Here is an 18822-nt window from a genome sequence, read left to right on the forward strand (position 1 = left end):
TGATTTTTACATGGGGTTTTTAACCGAAAAATATAAGAAAACACACCTCTCTCACTCTTGCGTTCTGGAAACTGGCTCGGGAAGTCTAATTGAACCTAGAGTTACAAAAAAAAGCTTGCATATTGAAGAACAATTCCTCAGAACATTGTACGTTAATTAAATGACTTTTTTTTTGTAATTTTCGTATGATTTATTAGAAGTTGGGTTGTGAACCTTTGGAATTCGTTGATTGCCATGAAAAACATGCGCATGATAGCAAAGGTAGTTGCAATATGTGATCTGGCCGGGGTTCTGCTAAATCACACCTATGACAAATTTCCAATTTCTTTCTCCCAAGTACATAGCTAATCCAAATGATCACAAATCGTATCGGATATCCCTCAATCCCATAACTGATAATATCCTAACGGGTGGCCACTAAAAAGTGGGAATGGAAAGAATGGCTCGCGAAGAAAACTACAAAGCAGTACAGTTTAATCTGATATACGTTATATAAAGAGTTGGGCTTAGTCTTTAAACTTAGATTAATGAATAATATCATGTGGTCCGTGGTCCGCGTGCGGCATTGTTTTAATCTTACATGTATTAAATGATCGCTGGACGGATGCAATCTGGCCTATACAATGAAGCTCAGTAGACCAAAAATCCCTTAATAGTTTTCGAAACATTTCCACGCTTAAAATTATCCACCGTTTACTTTTTCCACAATCCTGTTCGCTTGTAAAAAATGTACAATCTGCGCTTCAGTACTTGCCTCATGCCTCTTTCGACGGCATGTTGTAAACAACTTTCTGCATATTCTAAGGTTTAGTTCACATATGAACATTTTTATCAGAAAGCATTAATGTTCTCATAAATAAGTATTGATGTATTGAAATTCCCGTTTTTTAGTGACCACCCTTTACATCAATAATGTGCGGTTGAATTGATATGGTCAAAAAGGCGCTTGATGCGGTTTTGCGGAACCCCGTTCCCCGATAAATCAATGAATTTCAAAGTACATAATCCAGCTTCAAATAAATCAGCCGAAAACTAAAAAATGTTCATTTTGTCATAGTAGGTAGGTACAATGTTCTGTGGAATTGTTTTTCAAAATACCAATTGCCAATTTTGCAAATCAGGACTTAATCCGAACGAAAGTGCGACGGAACGAATTGTGTGTATGAATGAAGCTACTCCAACATTCTCCCATTCATCGATGTAGTATCCTAGTAGGTAGTTCATAACGAAGATGGCAAAGCAAAGTAGAGAAGCACATGAGATATCTCAATGCGCTGTTGCACATGAGCTTGTCTCACAGCTATCTCAAACACAAGCACGGTGAGCAATAGATGCGATGAGATTTGCTTCCATGTGGCACATCGTAAAACGAAGTGCATGCGACAAGGCACATTCGTATAAGTAAAATTGTGTATGCTCTGTTGTTGCGCCTCTCCAAAACAAAACAAAAATGAGCCGAGTTGTCGCATCGCTCACGGTCACATTCGTGTATGCGTGAGATTTTTGGAAGCCTGGACACCTACTTAAGAAAGATGCAGAGAACTCTACGACCTCTCCATAGGTGCCACGGGAGGGTTTTGGGATTGTGTAGAAGGTTATAAAACAGTAGGAATCGTTTTGATATAACGTGAAACACAGAAAGAACTAAGATAGAAATACAAAGTAGGAAAGGGTCGAGCCTGGAATTGAACCCACGACCTCCTGCTTATAAGGCAGAAGCGGTAGCCACTAGACCACCGAGCTCGTCTCTATCCCTTCTTTTCACTTTACAATAGAAAAACTCACAAATAGTGCCATAGAACCTCTCCAACAATCCACAGCTGAAAAGCTACTTGCACAGGCACTTGCAGGTACGAAGATGTTAGGATCGACTTTAGAGCCAACAAGCCATAACCATGCAGCCACAAGACGTTGTGAACGACAAGCGAGTTATTTTCAGTGGTGTCGCGTAACCTCACTTTTTACCTGTGCACTGACACAAAAAATATATTTTTTTATATTTTTGCTGCTCAAAAGGAAAATAAAACTATCAGAGTCATTCAAACTTATCAAAATCTAGTTATTCTATGTCTTTTTGCACACTGATTCCTTAAATTTAAGCCCAGTGCACAGGTAGATTGAAGTTAGGGAAACGCCACTTGTTATTTTAATAATTTAATAGCTTATTGCTTATACTTCTTATAACGGTGCGGTCCATCATTTCATTATTAACCTACCGGAACTCGAATCGTTGTAAAAAGTACAACACGCACCTTCGAAAAAATCTCGCTTGCCGTTCACAAGACGGGTGGGACTGCATGAGGTTGACGGTTGCCGGTTGGCTTAGTTTTGCTTGTAACGTCACAAACTCATGTCAGAACATCGGATAACACGTCGCCGCTTACGCCAAAAGCCAGATTTTCACATCGTAATGATTTCTTTACCAGTTCTGGGTTGAACTGCGAGGTCTGCCATCCTAGGGCAACTGTATTGTCCCGCCTTCTGGTTTTATTGGGGGTATAATTGACCATAAACCGTACTTCCTGATGGTCGCTCAAAGTGCTCGTCATGAACTCTCTATTCAGGGTCTGCCATCCATCCCGCGCTGCAGAAGGTCACATCGATACTCACCTCTCGGGCCTCAGAACGTTGTTACCAGTTCATCGTTCAACAGAATCACGTTCAGTTTCGCTAGCGACTTTAGCAGGATATTACCACTGGCGTTTGTGAACCGGGATCCCCAGTGTCTACACTAGACAAGGTTAGCTGAAAAATAAGGCTGCGGAGAGGAACCAGCTCCCGGCTGAACTCCTTAAACATGGCAGTAAGCAGGTTTATGAAGTCCTGTACCATATTATGTCGAAAGTATGAGAAGACGAAGAGTGGCCTGCTAGCTGGTTGGACGGCCTTATTTGCCCCCTCTTTAAGAAAAGGCAAAGACTAGAGTTCGCCATTTACCGAGGAATAACCCTTCTTAATTCTACGTGCAAAATTATGTCTCATACTTGGTTCAACAGATTGAGACCGCTTGAAGAGTTCTTCATCGGTGAATGCCAAATTATGATAGAATATGGTTGAGGTTGATTACAACGTGGTGGAATTAACTGGAATAGTACTAAACTCATCCAATGACAGGTGAAAACATTCCACTAAAAGAGCTTAATAATTTTCTTAATCATAATCCTAAAATCTGTTAAGTTGAACACGTTATCGAAAAATGCACCGACCGCTCATTATCATAAGAACTCTAAATAAGAAGCAGGAATCTTGCATCCCCACGCTGCTATCGATGATTAAATTGAACCATCTTAACGTTTCCACACGGTGGCGTTATCGCAGCTCACAATAATGGAAAGACGTCATCGCTATTTACCATTTCAAAAACAACACCACACTCTGCCACAAAACCGATTGTTAATAAAACGCTTATTTAGACCATGCAAATGAAAAATGCCTGTACAATAACATCCGAGCAAAATATGAAACTGATCGTGCCACATCTAAGAAATTAGATATTGGCATTTGGAAGTCCACCACATCTGAACTGCATCACCTTGAAACGGCTGAGCAAATGCAAGCAAGTGTCGTCTCCAACGTCTGGCAGTGACGACTTTTGGGAACCACGTGGTTTCGAATCTCGAAAGGTTTTCAGTGCTTCCATATCATCAGTGTTTTTTTCTTCTTCCATGTCACGCTTAGTATTATAACAAGAAGTATAGCATTTTCCATCGCTGTCACACATGCATCGCACGACCCAAACGGACTGACCGGGACAGATGTGGGGTTTTTTATGCTTGAAAAACAAAAAAAAAACAAAAAGGCATACGAATACGAGTATCAGCAAAACGAGTAGAATAATCTACCTAGTGGCGATGCAGTCTTTTAGTGAATTAGGAAAGAAATTGAAAAACATAATTTTGAAAAATATTATTTACACCTACTGTTAAAACTAAAGTTCTACCTGACCCAAGATCGTATTTTGTTTGTAATCCTATAACACATTGATGGTTCAATGTGGTCATTGTTGATGACATTTTTCAACGAATAAAATTTGTTGTTATTCAAACGATCGTACATAATCTTTTATGAAATTTATTGATTGATTTATCACAAGAATTACTTCTGCCACGTGGTCATCTCATACTAACTCAGAAAACAAGGGCCGTCGTATGATAACATAGCTTTTTTGTATACTTTAGCGTTTAAGAAAGGTAAAATCGAGGTTGACCGCCACCTCAATACACACTCACCCTCACGTACTTAAATGTGAAACGGAAAGAAGAAAAACAAAACCTACCTTCCAGGCGTTCACTTTGGGTAGCGGTGCTTCGACAAACTTTTTCGGTGCTTCCTTGTCAGATCCGTCCTCGCTGCTAACCTTGTTGGAGGCGTTCAGTTCGCTCAGCGATTCCTTGTCAGGATTTTTGTCTTCCTTCTCGGGCTCACCGGCGCGCGCTCCACGACCACCCCGTCTTCTCTCGCCAGACTTCCTCTTGTCGCCGTCCTTTTTCGGAGGAATACCACCGCCTCCGCCGCCGCCACTACTAGTGGCGCCCGCATCCGCTGGTTCTTTCGTCTGACCGGGTCCGAGGTTGGCACTTCCACCACCCCTACCGGAGCGGCGGGACGATTTTGCTGGTACTTTACCAGCTTCTTCGCCGCCCTTGGCAGCGGCCGCCGCAGCAGCTTTTTGCCTCGAACGACGATCCCTCTTGCTGTGCGACACTACTGGGACAAAGCTGGCATCGTCCTCGGCATCTTCGCCGCCAGCAGCGACCGTGGACCCGGAGGCGGCAGCACCCGCACTGTCTTTGCCGACAGGGGCGTCCGTAGCCTTGGGTGCACTACCGGGAGCTGGTCCCTGCCCAGCCGGCTTCTCGCTGCGAATGTTCTCCTTGTTGTTATCATTCTGCTGCTTTTGCTGCAGCTTCTGGTTCTGGTCTTTGATGTTCTGCAACACGTTCGCATAGGATGAACTTGAGCTGTTGTTGTTATTGTTGTTGGTGTTGCTAGCGCCAGTTTCTGTCGAAACGTGTGATGCCATTTTTACGCTTTGTTTTGCCTGCCTTTTCGATCGTATTGTTTGTCGGTCTTTACGTCTCTTCCTTTTCGGTCGAGGGCGAGATGATCTCGACTCGGTGCACCACGCTGTTCCTCGGCTCTAGCCCAGACCAAACTACGTGGCCTGCACTAGGATGAGGGGAAGCGGACGGGACGAGAGACGATAATCGCCGTGCACGAGAGCTAGCCCCTTCTCGGTGATGGGAACTTAACTCACGCAAAATAATAACAACAGCAAAAGCAACTGCAGATGGAAGTCTGAAACAGATAAAAGAAAAATAGTTCAGTAATTTATTTGCGATCAATGTGACTACTACTCATAACAAGAAAAATCGATATGTGTGTGGTAGGATAAATACATTAGAAAATTATTTAGAGCTTTTCAGTGAATGTCAGTCCGGATTGGAAATTTTCTCGACTTCTGGACATAAAAGTATCATCCAGTGCGGTGCGGATAGGGTCATGGTAGCTGCCTTTGAAATTGGCGTCCATGGACTATAGAAAACGGCTAGTGGTTAGGGCTAACACGAGGAAGACATCGATCGCAGATTTTGCTTGACCGCGAAAGAATGTGGGTTCATTTGGGATGGTTAGGTTTCGCCAGCTGGCAAGGTTGGCAATGATGAACCCTACGTCCAGTTGTTTTTCCGCTCGGAAAGAGATCACATGATGTGATGATGATGAACTGTGGGTTCGAACCATATCTTCTAGAAAAATATATAAAGCTCTTTTAGTGGAAAGTATTCAACCGTCTAAGACGAATTAAGTACTCTCCATTTAATTCCACCAATTAATTTTCGATATCTTTGCCGATACGTATTTCGACCACAACTGTGTGGTCGTCTTCAGTGTCTCGTACTATATCTTCTAGCCACGTTCGATGATTGCTACAATGTGATTAGGTTGGCTGAAACCTGTCTCAATTCCCGTACCCTCTCTAGTCAGGTCCTTGGGTCTGAATAGGAAGTTTTTCGCTGCGACCCATGAACAGTTCCAATGTTGCAAATCAACTGGAGGAGGCATTCTAATCGCATCAGTGTGCACTGTATCCAAATTATTCAAGCTAATGGTAACAGAACCACTCATATCTTACCGTAAGCAACATCTGATACGCAGCTAGCATTCAAGCATCATGTCTCGTTCGTGATTGAGAAGACCTCTAGAACATTGGAATTCATCTTTCGCGTCGCTGTCACTGTCTGTTCGGTGATTCGATCCACGCCGGAATATTATTTTAGTATCTGACATCCTATCCATCCATCCCATCCTAAAGATCAGCAAGAATTGAATCTGTTCAATGCCGCTTCATTCGTTTTGCTCGTCGGTTACTCCCATGGCGAGACCCATTTTGGAGCCACATTGAACGGGCCATGGTCGTCTCTGATATGTTCCAAGGCAGAATTGACTGCGCTGAAATTCTGGAATCAGTAAACTTGGTGACACGAGTAAAACCGTGACACGAGTGACAGAACCTGCCTTAGGCTAGGCGAAGGATGCAGAGAGCTCGCTCTGAGCAGTTGAGGGATGAACGTCGCTTAGCGTTCAAAGCTGCGAAGTTGGTCCTTAACAAGGCCATCAGTAGCAGTAAGAGGAAGTGTTTTGACAACCTATGCCTGAACGCCAATTATAATCTTTGGGGCGATGCCTACAGGATAGTAATGGCGAAGACCAGGGGGGGCTGGCGCCTCCCGAACGGTTGCCGGAAAGGTTGAATCGCATTATTGAGGTTCTCTTCCCGTCCCATGCCACAAGCCCTTGACCACCTCCAGCACAGCAGAACGCGAGTGCTGAGGTGGCAGCGGTGACGAACGAAGAGTTGCTTGCGGTGGCCTGAACCCTTGATACTAACAAAGCTCCGGGGCCCGACGGAGTGCCAAACCTCGCTCTAAAGGCAGCGATCATGGCTAACCCTGACATATTCAGGACAGCCATGCAGAGATGCCTGGACGAGCGCAGTTTCCCCGATAGGTGGAAGAGACAGAAGCTGGTGCTGTTGCCGAAGCCCGGGGAACCACCAGGTGACCCATCGGCGTACAGACCAATCTGCCTACTGGACACCACAGGGAAGTTGCTTGAGAGGATTATCCTCAACAGGCTAACCCTGTACACCGAAGGTACGAACGGCAATCAGTTTGGGTTTCGTAGGGGTAGCTCCACGGTGGATGCTATCAACTCGGTTGTGAAAACTGCGGAAGGGTCTGTACAACATTTTGGAAAGCTATTTCCAGAATCGCGTACTCCTATACGAGACCGATGAAGGGGAGGGTAGTGCTTCTATCACCGCAGGAGTCCCTCAGGTATCTATCCTGGGCCCGGTGCTATGGAACACTATGTACGATAGTGTTTTAAGACTGAAGTTCCCCCCAGGTGTTAAGATCGTTGGCTTCGCCGACAACATAACGCTGGAGGTTTACGGAGAGTCGATTGTGGAGGTGGAACTGATGGCGGCCTGCGGTTGCGCTCCAGTAGACGCAGGTTATTAGCTGGGGTTGCAATATCTATCCTTAGATACGGCGGCCCAGCTTGGGCCTCGGCGCTTAGCGTCGAACGTAACCTGCAGAAGCTGAAGAGTGTACACAGGCTAGCGTGCCTCAGAGTGATAAGTGCCTACCGCACGGTATCACGGGATGCAGCTTGTGTGATTGCGTGTACTTTACCCATTGGACTAGTCATACGGGAAGACGAGAAGAGTTTCGACATGCGCGGAACCAGACGAGCCCGTAAAGCCATTAGAGTCACCTCGACAATCAAGTGGCAACGGGACTGGGATAACTCTTCTAAGGGTAGGTGGACCCATCGGCTAATACCTAGCGTATCAAGATGGGTTGATAGGAGGCATGGGGAAGTTCACTTCCATCTGACACAGTTCCTGTCAGGCCATGGCTGCTTTAGGTGGTACCTACATAGGTTTGGGCATACGGACTCTCCCGTCTGCCCGGACTGCCCAGGGGTCGACGAAACTGCCGAGCACGTACTATTCGTATGTCCTCGTTTCGTCGATGAGAGGAGCGGAATGCTTGAGGTGTGCGGGAGGGACACTACCCCGGATAATCTTATCCAGAGGATGTGTCAAGAGGTGGAAAAGTGGAACGCGGTCTCGGCCGCTACCACTCAGATTGCCAGCATCTTGCAGCGCCGAGCAGCAGTCGGATAGCGCCGACTACTGGGTAGCTAGTCTCGAGGGTGAGGTACCAGCGGGTAGTTAGTTAAGTAGTAGAGGAACTAGTGGGTAGCTAGTTGAGATTTGAAGCTAGTGGGTAGCTAGTATGTTGGCGTACGTAGTCGCACGGACCCCTCCCAGAAGTAATGCCGCAAGACTGTTCCGGGGAGACTCAGGGTCTGTGAACAGGGTAGTTTTAGCGGGTCGGCAGTAGCTAAAACCCGTTCGCCGGTAGCCCACCGGTGTCTGGATGCAGATTTCCACCCTACTGAAAAAAAAACACTGGGGAAGCCTGAAACTAACCCAAGGTGGATTTGCAGGAGTCATGCTTGCAGGTACTGTGTGTTTTACTTCCTCGTCATTGTCCGAGGAAAATATGCTTGAATCCTTGAACGACGGGGTGGACATTTGGGTGTCGAGGGTTGTCGTCCACAGGCAGTTCTTGAGCTATGTCTTTAAGTGGACTGGAGGGCGTTTTGTTACTTGACAAAAGTTTTTCAATAACCCGGTTTTATTGTTTTTGCTGAGTCCGCTTTAAGCGATTGCCCCTTCTCTACAAGTCATAAAACGTTCGTTCGGACTGCAAGTTAAAAACGCTCTCTCTTTCTCCTGGATACTTTCTTCATCCTACTTCCTGGAGTCTAGGTTGAAGTTGAGCTACTGTCTACTTGCCTTCAGTTTTTCAGTTCCGGCATCTATGCTAGCGCCAACAACGGTCGAGTACGTTATACTTTCGGTTCCCTACTAACAGGGCTTCATACCTTGCAGTTCGTGCTAAATATGGCTGCAGAGCGGACGGTCTGTGACTGTTACGCAAACTTGATATTTTAGAGAAATTTATGGAGCGTTAATCAACTTGATTGTCAATTGGTTTCGCTTTTTCAAGGTTCCCTACTAGCTGTATCTTGCGTTGGAGACTTGACGACCGAAAAAGTCCTTGGCATGTGGTGGGATACTATCAGTGACTCGTTCACGTTGAGATCCCAAAACGGTGTCAACAGGAGCTGTTATGCGGAGAGCAAGTCCCCACAAAGCGCGAGGTTCTACGGCTCTTTATGTCAGTCTATGACCCACTCGGCTTCCTGGCACATGTACTGATGTACTTAAAAGTTCTGCTCCAAGAAATTTGGCGTTCAAAAATCGGTTGGGACGAACAGATAGGCTATCAGCTACTGGAGAAATGGAGAATTTGGCTTAACGTACTGCATGAAGTTGAAAAATTTGCATTCCTACCGCAAGATGACCTCGTCGTCTACTGTGACTAACGAAGTTCAGCTGCATGTCTTCGTCGATGTAAGCGAAAAACGTTTCGATTCGATTCGTAGCAGACCGCTCTGTAGAGTGTGCGATCGTTACGGCTAAAACCCGAGTCGCACCGCTAAGACACGTCTCAATTCCACGACTGGTACTCCAGGGAGCAGTAATTGGATCCCGTCTGGCGAAGTCTATAGGAGAAATCCATCGGGTAACTGTGCTAAAAAGGTTCTTCTGGACTGACTCAAGAGAAGTCCTCTGCTGGTTACGTGCGGACCACATAAAGCAAGTTTGTTGCTGCCAGGGTTGGCGAAATTCTAGAAGATACCAAACTATCATAGTGGCTGTGGGTTCCAACAAAATCTAACGTGGCTGACGAAGGTACGAAATGGCAGAAACTCCCTGATCTTTCTCCATCCAGCAGATGGTTCAGAGGGCCAGAACTCATGTGGCAGCAGAGAAGTGCCTGGCCTGTTCAACAGGCGGATCATGGTGAAACTGTCATTGAAATGGTTATTATAATCAACGTCCACACCTCGCGTAAACCCATTCCTAATTTCACTGAATATTCTAATTGGCCCAAGCTTCTCCGGATCACTGCTTATGTACTCCGATTCACGAAATACTTGCGAGCAAGATTGCAGCAGAGATCACTATTTACCGGAATCCAACAGCAGACGGAGCTGATCGAAGCCGAGCAAAACATCTACCGACAAGTTCAGCAGGATGCGTATGTCATGAAACGATCGTCAACGAACTACGTCAGGTGTATCGAATCCCAAGGCTACGAAGCGTATGCAACAAACTAACTCTCATCCGTTCTCTTACGCTGGAATCGATTACTTCGGTCTAATGCAACTCGTAGTGGGTAGGCAAATCGAAAAAAAGGTGGGGCGTATTAATAACATGCCTGGTGGCACGTGCCATCCACATTGAAATTGTGCTTTCTCTCTCACCACAAGTTCGTGTAACATGGCTCTGCGGAACTTCATGTGCAGGCGAGGAACTCCCATAGAACTGTTTAGTGACAGGGGAACGAACTTCATCGGTGCGAATCGCGAGCTGACTGAAGCGTTACACGCATACGAAGTGGACCTTCCTACCGCCGAGTAGTCCGCACATGGGTGGTACAGTCGACTCTCTACGTCTCGATGTTCTATATCTCGATATCTCTCCCTATGACGATGGTTTCCTCAGTCCCTTCAATCTACATACATTTGGGCTTTCTGTAATTTGATAACCTTCCTATCACGATATCTCTCTATCTCGATGTGTTCTGATCATATTTTGTTCAGAATTCACTCTCCTTATGTCGATGTGTTCAAATTTCCAGGCTACTAGACCATCTTTGGACAATAACAAACACATCAACAACAGAAAACGACATTTGTTTTGTTATCGATTTTCATAGCAACCAGCTTTTTTGGATCTAGTACCCATTCCAATTTTCATTCCATTCCTCGATCTCTCCCTATCTCGATGGTCCCTTCAATATCGAGATGTGGAGAGGCGACTGTAGTTGGGAGAGATTGGTGCAATCCGTATAAAAATCCTGAAAAATATGCAGCTCTCGAGAACACCAACCGACGAAGTCAACTGACGACGACGACGACGAAGTCCTAGAGGTGGAGAATATTATAAACTCGCGCCCCCTCACCTATTGACGATGCCGAGCACGAAGCACTAACACCCAATCATATTTTTTGTTGGGCTCTTCTTTTGTTGGTAGCCCCGTTACGCTGGTAAACAATTGAAGATCCTCGCAAATCTATGCAAACATCTTTTGGAGACGTTGGTTGCGGGAATACTTGCCTTCTATCAATCGTCGAACAAAGTGGCACTACCCAACTAAACCGATCGAAATCGGTGACGTAGTGGTCATCGCTGATCCCGACCTTCTTAGGAATTCGTGGCCAAAAGGCCGCGTGGCGAACGTGAATTGTAAAGATGGACAGGTACGTAGCGCAACCGTGAGGACACCCACAAACGTCTATGTGCGTCCAGCAGTAAAACTTGCGGTTCTAGACGTCGGCGCAACAAGAGTACACAGAAACTTGGACTTTGTGTACTGGGGGAGGACTGTTACGCAAATACAAACAATACAACACATATTTGGGCGCGTTTGATTAAATTCCCGGAAACCTAGTCTTGTTGCCGTTAACGGGAACAGTGACGATCTGTTTTGGTGTTCCTTTTTCGGAAACATGAATGCGGTCCCCTTTGAGTTTTTTGCAGCCTATTCCACATTCCCAACCCAGCGGTTTTTGTTTTCGTGTGCTCGAAAGATAAGCAGCGGTAAAACTGCATTGGAGACAGGTCATAACTGCAACTGGACCAGCCAAAGTTCACATGGGGTGGGATAACCGTGCAGCAGAGGTTTAGCATGGTCGTGGAGTATGTGCTGTCAACTGGTACGAATGTTGAATCGCTTTCAAAGTGATATTTAAATATCCATGGAAAATAACTATGCCAATTCATGCACCAGCTGCTACTATCACCGGATCTTCTGGCATTCATCATCTGCTGCCATTTTGAACCGAGTTTGAGCTTAACCCACATAGATCTCAATTGAAAACTCTTTCATTCGATATACATTATGTAGGTTTTGATATCTTCTGCTATGTGTGCCGTTGCAAAAATGGCTTAGTGATTGCTGATCAATTTACAAAGTACGTCAGTGTAGCTAATCTTAATCTTGAGTTGACGCATACTCAGAGCTTATCGCATCTTGACCCTTCGATACCGCCTTGGTGGTGCTGACCCGAAAGGGATGCAGTACTACCTAAAAAATTCTAATTCTGGAAGCGTCTCCCGTCACGATGATTTCTTGCTCTGAGTTGTAATGAGTGAGCAAGATTCGACTGCAGTACACGCTTTATGTTGAGAAAAAAGTGCTGGCTGACTCAAATTTGGTGTGTTTTTTAGGCAGGTTGGATGTCATTATTAGTGTATCTCGCGTACAAAATTATCGATGTGGAATTGATTGCACAGGGAAATGTTCTGACGCCAATGGAAACGGACATATTGAAAATTGCTGCGATTTTTGCTGGATCCGATTGATAATCCTTCTATCGTCGAAAACCAGTTTAGACCCGAAACAATCCTTATTCTTATATCCATTAACTGCTGGAAAGTGTCTTGACCTCTGGAGCTAATCGGTTAAACAAGAAAAAAGCCTCGGTGAGTGTCGATTGTTAACAACTTTTTGGACTCGTCGTCGACATCCACTTGCTGAGGATTTCACTACCGAAATACTTTGCTGAAAATTTCATCGGGTATTGAGAGACGAAAGTTATTAGTTTCGAGTGCCGCCACTTTTCTGTTTCTTGACAACGACGCATGTGTGCTTCGAAAGTTGGCAATCCTTCACTGATCTGATCACTGATCAATAATCTTCCGATGACTTCATCTTGTGGCGGTTGCTCTGTGCATCGAACTGCTTATACTGTTAAAGATGTCCATGTCGTAACCTTTACGGTTGATGGTATCAGCTTGATCCGACTCGAGCTTCGCCAGTAGTCATATCTTGACGCCGTTGACGGCGTACTTCGCTGATTTTAGACCGCAGATCAAATTGTATATTCTATGTTATTAGTGTCTAAAATTTTGTAGATATTAATTGAAATTTGCTTCTAGTTTGTGTGTAGCTGGCGCAGGTGAAAAGCATGTGCTCAGCATTTTCCACTTCATTACTAACATCTTTCGCATAAGAATCGAACTTGTATATTCCTTTTAGATAACCAGTAAGCCGAATAATAGTGACCAGAAAAAAAATTATTTTAATATCACAGACTACAGGCTCAGAGCCTCCAGCAAAGGGCTTGCTGAGGAGGTACATCCCAACCAAAACTTTGGAAGTACTCGGTGGAACCATTCGTTGATTTCTTCGATTTTCGCGATCCTGTGGACGTCTTCAGTAGGGTGAAAAGGGTCCAAGTTGAACATCATCTTTAGAGTTCGATTCTGCTTCACCTGGATTTTCCTCTTGTGACTCTCAGCGCATTCATACCAGGCTGGAAATCCATAAGTTATTGCTGGCTTGAATACCATCTTGTAGATGAGCAGTTTCGAGTTAACGTCTAGATGTGAGCGCCTGTTAACCAGCGGGTACAGTAGTCTGGTAAGTTTGTCGCATTTACTCAGGGTCTTCTTGATGTGAGTGGCGAACGTGAGTTTGCGATCGAAAGTAAGCACTAGAAATCTCGCGTCGTCCGACCAAGGGATTTGGCGTCCGCATACGGCAATTTCACACTGCGGACTGCGTTTGCGAGTGAAAAAGATTGCCTGTGATTTATCCGCATTGGTTTTAATCTTCCACCTATTTTGGTAGTTTTAGATCGCGTTTTGAGCTGATTGGAGTTTGGTGGCTACAGCGATTGGATCGGAATGATGCAATGTATCCCGTGTCGTCAGCAAAGAGGAAGTACTTCACATCGTCGAGCATCACCAGGTCTGCAGTGAAGATGTTGTACAGCGTGGGACTCAGGACAGCCCCTTGTGGTACACCAAAGGGTACATTGTGCCGGCTTGATGAATGCCCATTCACAGACACGAGATAACTGCGGTTTAGCAGGAAAGAACGGATCATTTTTAGGACGTAAAGTGGAAAGTTCCCACGTTTCATTTTGTGTAGAATTCCTTCCTGCCACACAGAATCGTACGCTTTTTCGACGTCCAAAAGTACCATGCCTGAAGACCTGCCTCGCGAGAAGTTGATACGTATCTCCTTTACAAGGCGCACAAGTTGATAGTTGATGGAGTGTCCTTTTTTAAAACCAAACTGTTCGTCAGGAATAATGTGGGTGTTTTCCAGGTGTTGCTCGATGCGTATTAGAATCACTCGTTCGAGCAGTTTGCTTAATGTGGGCAGCAGACTTATTGGCCTGTAATTGGACGCGTGCGTAGAGTCCTTATTGGGCTTGGGAATGGCAACTGGCTGGGCTTAGGAATGGCTGTTCGAAAAGTATCCAAGTCTAATGCAAGCGGAGAAGATTTTGGCGAGAAAGATGTGTTCTTTTCGGGACAGTTTTTTGAGCACACAGTTACGGATGTTATCTTGGCCTGGAGACTTTTTGGATTTAAGCCTTCGTATGATACGAGCAACTTCCTTCGGACGAATTAGCCAAGGGTGAGCATACTCGTCGATCTGTTCTTTGTTGGTCAAATTGGTGGTGGCTGGGTCTAACAAGTTCAACTTTGAGTTGATCTCGCGTTGGAAACGAGGCCAACCCGCATGGGCGTAATTGCAAAATTTCGGTATATTCAGTTCGGTTGGAGCTGAGAACCTAATGTTGAACAGTACCGGAAAGTGGTCCGATGACAGTTCGTTCAAAGTGACCGGCTTACTCATGTCCAGTAGGTTATTGGAAAGTGCCAGATCCAATGTAGATGTCCGACCACGACTAGCGGGGTAGAAAGTGAAGAAGTCCGGGAAATGGATGAAGAAGTTACGACTAGCTGCTTCCTGGTATAGTAGTATACCTGCTTTGTTAGCCTTTGAACAGTTCCAATGGCGGTGACGCGCATTCAGATCACCCACTATGAAAAATGGGTCGGCTCTTCTGGTGAGAGTGGAAATGTCACGACGATACTGTGTCCAGACCATCCATCGTTTCGCTCCCGGAAAATAGGCGGCTATTATGTGTATATTCCCATCCACAGAGTTGATCGAGATACCCACACTTTCGATGATCTTGGTTGAAACGTTGAGCTCGGAAAATTTGATCCCCCTTCGGACCGCAATTAGAACACCTCCTCTTCTGTCAGCATCATTAGAGGTTCGATCGAACCGAACGCACGCGAAACTTGGGTGAAAAAATGAATGTTTTTGTTGCAACCATGTTTCTTTCCATGAACGGAGCGTCCGTTCCAATTAACTAGCCGCAAGTTGCCTACACTAGACATTGTAGACATACTTGGTCGTAAGCTCGAAGAGAGCTAGAAGTTGTTGCTGCTTTGTTTGGCAGTTTGCCAGGCGGTCAAACATTTCTCTCGCCAGAGCGAGAAATTCTGACATTGTGAATAGATTGCTGTTGTTTGTTTGGCCTTGAAGCACATGGGCATATGAGCTTCCCATCGGGGGAGCAGTCGTTGAATCGCTAGGACGCCCTTGGGGGGTACGCGGTGGATCAGGAGGGGGTGCAGCGTTTCTGCGATCGGCACGCTTTTTTGCCATTCTCTCAACGTAACTCTTTCGCGTGGGGCAGCCGTGAAAATTTGCCGTATGTTGGCCACTGCAATTGGCACATTTGATCGATTTGCGTGTTTCGTTTTTGTCAACACGCTCCAAATCTGCTTTCTTAGGAAGTTTGCACTCTGACGAGAGATGTTTTTCGCCACACTTGACGCATAGTGGGCGAAGATTACAATTTCGCATACCATGACCGAATCGCTGACAACGGCGGCATTGCACAGAGTCAGTTTGTCGACGTTCATAGTAGCGCCAGTTCACGATGACGTTGAAGACAGCTCTAACGTTCCACAGCTCCGATAATTTTACAGCTCCTTTCACGAAGTGGAGGAGATATAGCGCACTTTCCTCCAGACCATCAACCTTGCGCGAAAACAGTTTCACTTCTGTCGGTATTACCCCCAGTGCAGTAAGCTTTGTCTCCAGATCGTGAACTTCGTATACCGGCAGACCCGATAAAATAACTTTCACTGGCTTCTCGGCGGCAGGGGTGTAGGTGTGGAATTGGATGTCCGACTGCTGGAGTGCTTCTATGGCGCTACGGTGGCCTGTTTCTCTCGTGCAGTAAAGTTGTACTCCCATCTTGGTCGCCTTCATGGTTTTCTGTCGTTTATGATACTTCAAGCTAAGAAGAAGCATAGAATTTGTTTCTGGTGGGCTTAAATACTGACTATATACGCCAAAGTTTATATGAAAAACTGATTTTTCGCCATTCGCGCTAAGGAATCAGTTCGGGAATCCTTTAAGAATTCTTTCGAAAATCCCTTCACCAATCCAGGAATTCTTATTCAAATACCTCCAGGGATTTCTTCGGGATTCCTTCCGGAAATTCGTCTAGAAATAAATTTAAAAAAATCCTCCAACGATTCCATAATCCAATGTAAATTTTGTCTGGAAGTTTTTCCTCTAAATATTCTTTAGAATTTCTCCATGAATTCAGTGAAAAATTACTTCAGGAATTTCCCTTAGATATTCCTTTACAAAAGCCTTCTAAAATTCGTTCATGAATTTCTTTGCAAATTTAATCCAAAATTCCTTTAATACCTCGGAATTTCCTTCGAAAATTTCTACTGAGATAATTTTCGAAGGAATTCCTGAAAGCATTATTAAAGGAACTCCAGAAGATTTATTATAAGTATTCCGAAGGAAGTCTTGAATGCATGTTTGAATGTATTCTTTTTGGCGTAAACTACATCTAAGGGGAAGATTGTCTCGGATACAGGGTGTAAAACGGAAATTTAGATATTGGGAACCGGAACCAAATAACAGGCAAATAACTTTGGGAAGCATTAATCGCACCAAGTCGAATCCAACAGATAGAATCGAGAAGGGCATCATCATCACCGGAAAATAAATTTAGGTGTTTAAATGAGTATTTTAAATGTCGTATCCAGCAATTTTCATATTTTGAGTTACGCCAGTTTTATTCGAAAGCAGAGACAAGTTTTCGTAGTTTACATTAGGCGGTCGTGTCTTGTACATAATCCTTCTGATTTTTTAATTTATTGCAATATTTATCCTACACTGCCAAAAATATCTATATAAGATATATGTGTCGCCGTTATAAATTTGTGCAATAACTCCACCCTAATATAATCGATATAGAACCACACATAAATTTAATAATTGCTAATTCGAGACCACACATAAAGTTTATTTGAAAATATATTAATATAATAAAATATAAAAATTAATAATAAATTAATAAAATATATTAATATAATATATTAAAATTTTTATTAGTAGCTCGCGTGGAGAATGGTTATGTGTGCGCTGATATACATCATAAGTTAAATCTATGGATTTTTGCCAATAAATATGTGTGGATTTTTAGTAGTGTACCGCCCACACACCGAAAGGACGAAAAATATAACAAGTTAGAAACTGTTTATTTTACGGAACACTCACCTGGCAGCAGCGTCTGCGGTGGATCGAAGGTGGAATGAAAACAAAACAGAAAAGAAAAAGAAAAGCGCTGTCCCTTCCTCTTTTACTCTTTCACAAAGCACCGCAACTGTCAGAAGTTGGATGATATGCAGGAAGAGAGATTGTGGGTCGGTCGGTAATGCAGACGACTACGACGTCGGGTCGGACGAACGACTCGTGCGTGCTCTTCGCGGCGCTGATGTTTTTGTGACTACTTTATCGATCTTTTCGCTCCATGTTGGCCTGTACGGGGCGCTCGCTATCCTGCTCACTCCTCACTGCTTGCACAGTTTAGACGAGGAGGAGGCACCGTGCTGCCGTTCCGGAATTGGCCATTGCGTTGCTCTTTGTTATGGAACTGGCCCGGTTTTCTGCAGTAATGTTTACGAGGGCTGTATCAGTCTACAGGATTTGGATGTTGGCTGATAAACACGAGGTTCCGCTTGTTTGCAACACTCACAATAGTTTACTCTTCTTGCTCACTATGAATAGAATCACGATGACATAACTCTGGGCTACTCAGGAGACCAGATGTAGTACGCTGTTATTCCTTCTTTCCTCGGAGAGGCAGCTTAACACACCACACACTGCAAGGGATCGAAACAGGCCACTATAACCTACTTAAATTAGCAAAAACCCAATCACTCTCGCTAAACGATTTCAAGCATTCCTTCAGAACATTGATTCACGCTTCACTACAATTTTTGGATCCTCTGAAACCGTGTAGAACTATCAAATTTAATCATAAATCGACACGAAAAAGCACCACACCGCACTTTCGAACAGGAAGAGCCTTTCGATTTTTCTCCCCCCTGTAAGCTGCTCTTCCAAAGGGAACTCTTGCTGGTGCTGATGGTTTGTTCTTCTTTGTTGCAATCTTCTCCCCGACTGCCAGAGCAAGGGATGCCAAATGATTGCTTCTAAATGATTTCGCACGGCACTAAAAAGATCTTCACGATTGACAAATTTAATTCCAGGATAAGCTCACCGATAAGTTATCTTATATCGGTTTGGTATGATTGGTATCCTTATATCATGTGATTGGTTGCTATGCGAGCTCGATTTTTGAGTTGTGTTCAGCCTAACTTAGAAATTGACCAACAATATGACGAATTATCTTCATGTACTATGCTTATTTTTTCGATAGCCTGTTAGTTCACAACTTTATATCAGGTAGGGGAGAATTATGAATACACTGGATTTTGTTTTTACACGATTTACATTTTCTCAATTTTCCACTCATCCTAAATGT

General features: G+C 44.5%; 1 protein-coding gene across 5 annotated transcripts in view; it reads right to left on the bottom strand.

The window, feature by feature from the left end:
* The window catches only part of LOC134222176 (la-related protein 1), a 39251-nt gene that overhangs the window by 19338 nt on the left and 1091 nt on the right, over positions 1-18822 (bottom strand). Inside the window, exons 2-3 of one of the 5 annotated variants that reach the window (XM_062701323.1) lie at positions 17553-18157; positions 4277-5298 (exon numbers count right to left, since the gene is read on the bottom strand). In XM_062701323.1, coding sequence (XP_062557307.1) covers positions 4277-5023 — 747 coding nt within the window. In that variant the 5' untranslated portion in view covers positions 5024-5298; positions 17553-18157. Of the gene's footprint in view, positions 1-4276; positions 5299-17552; positions 18300-18822 lie in introns of all 5 variants that reach the window. The other 4 variants (XM_062701327.1, XM_062701338.1, XM_062701319.1 and 1 more) reach the window with 4 other exon arrangements.

The sequence above is a fragment of the Armigeres subalbatus genome, chromosome 1 (assembly GCF_024139115.2).
Source record: "Armigeres subalbatus isolate Guangzhou_Male chromosome 1, GZ_Asu_2, whole genome shotgun sequence".
NCBI lineage: Eukaryota > Metazoa > Arthropoda > Insecta > Diptera > Culicidae > Armigeres > Armigeres subalbatus.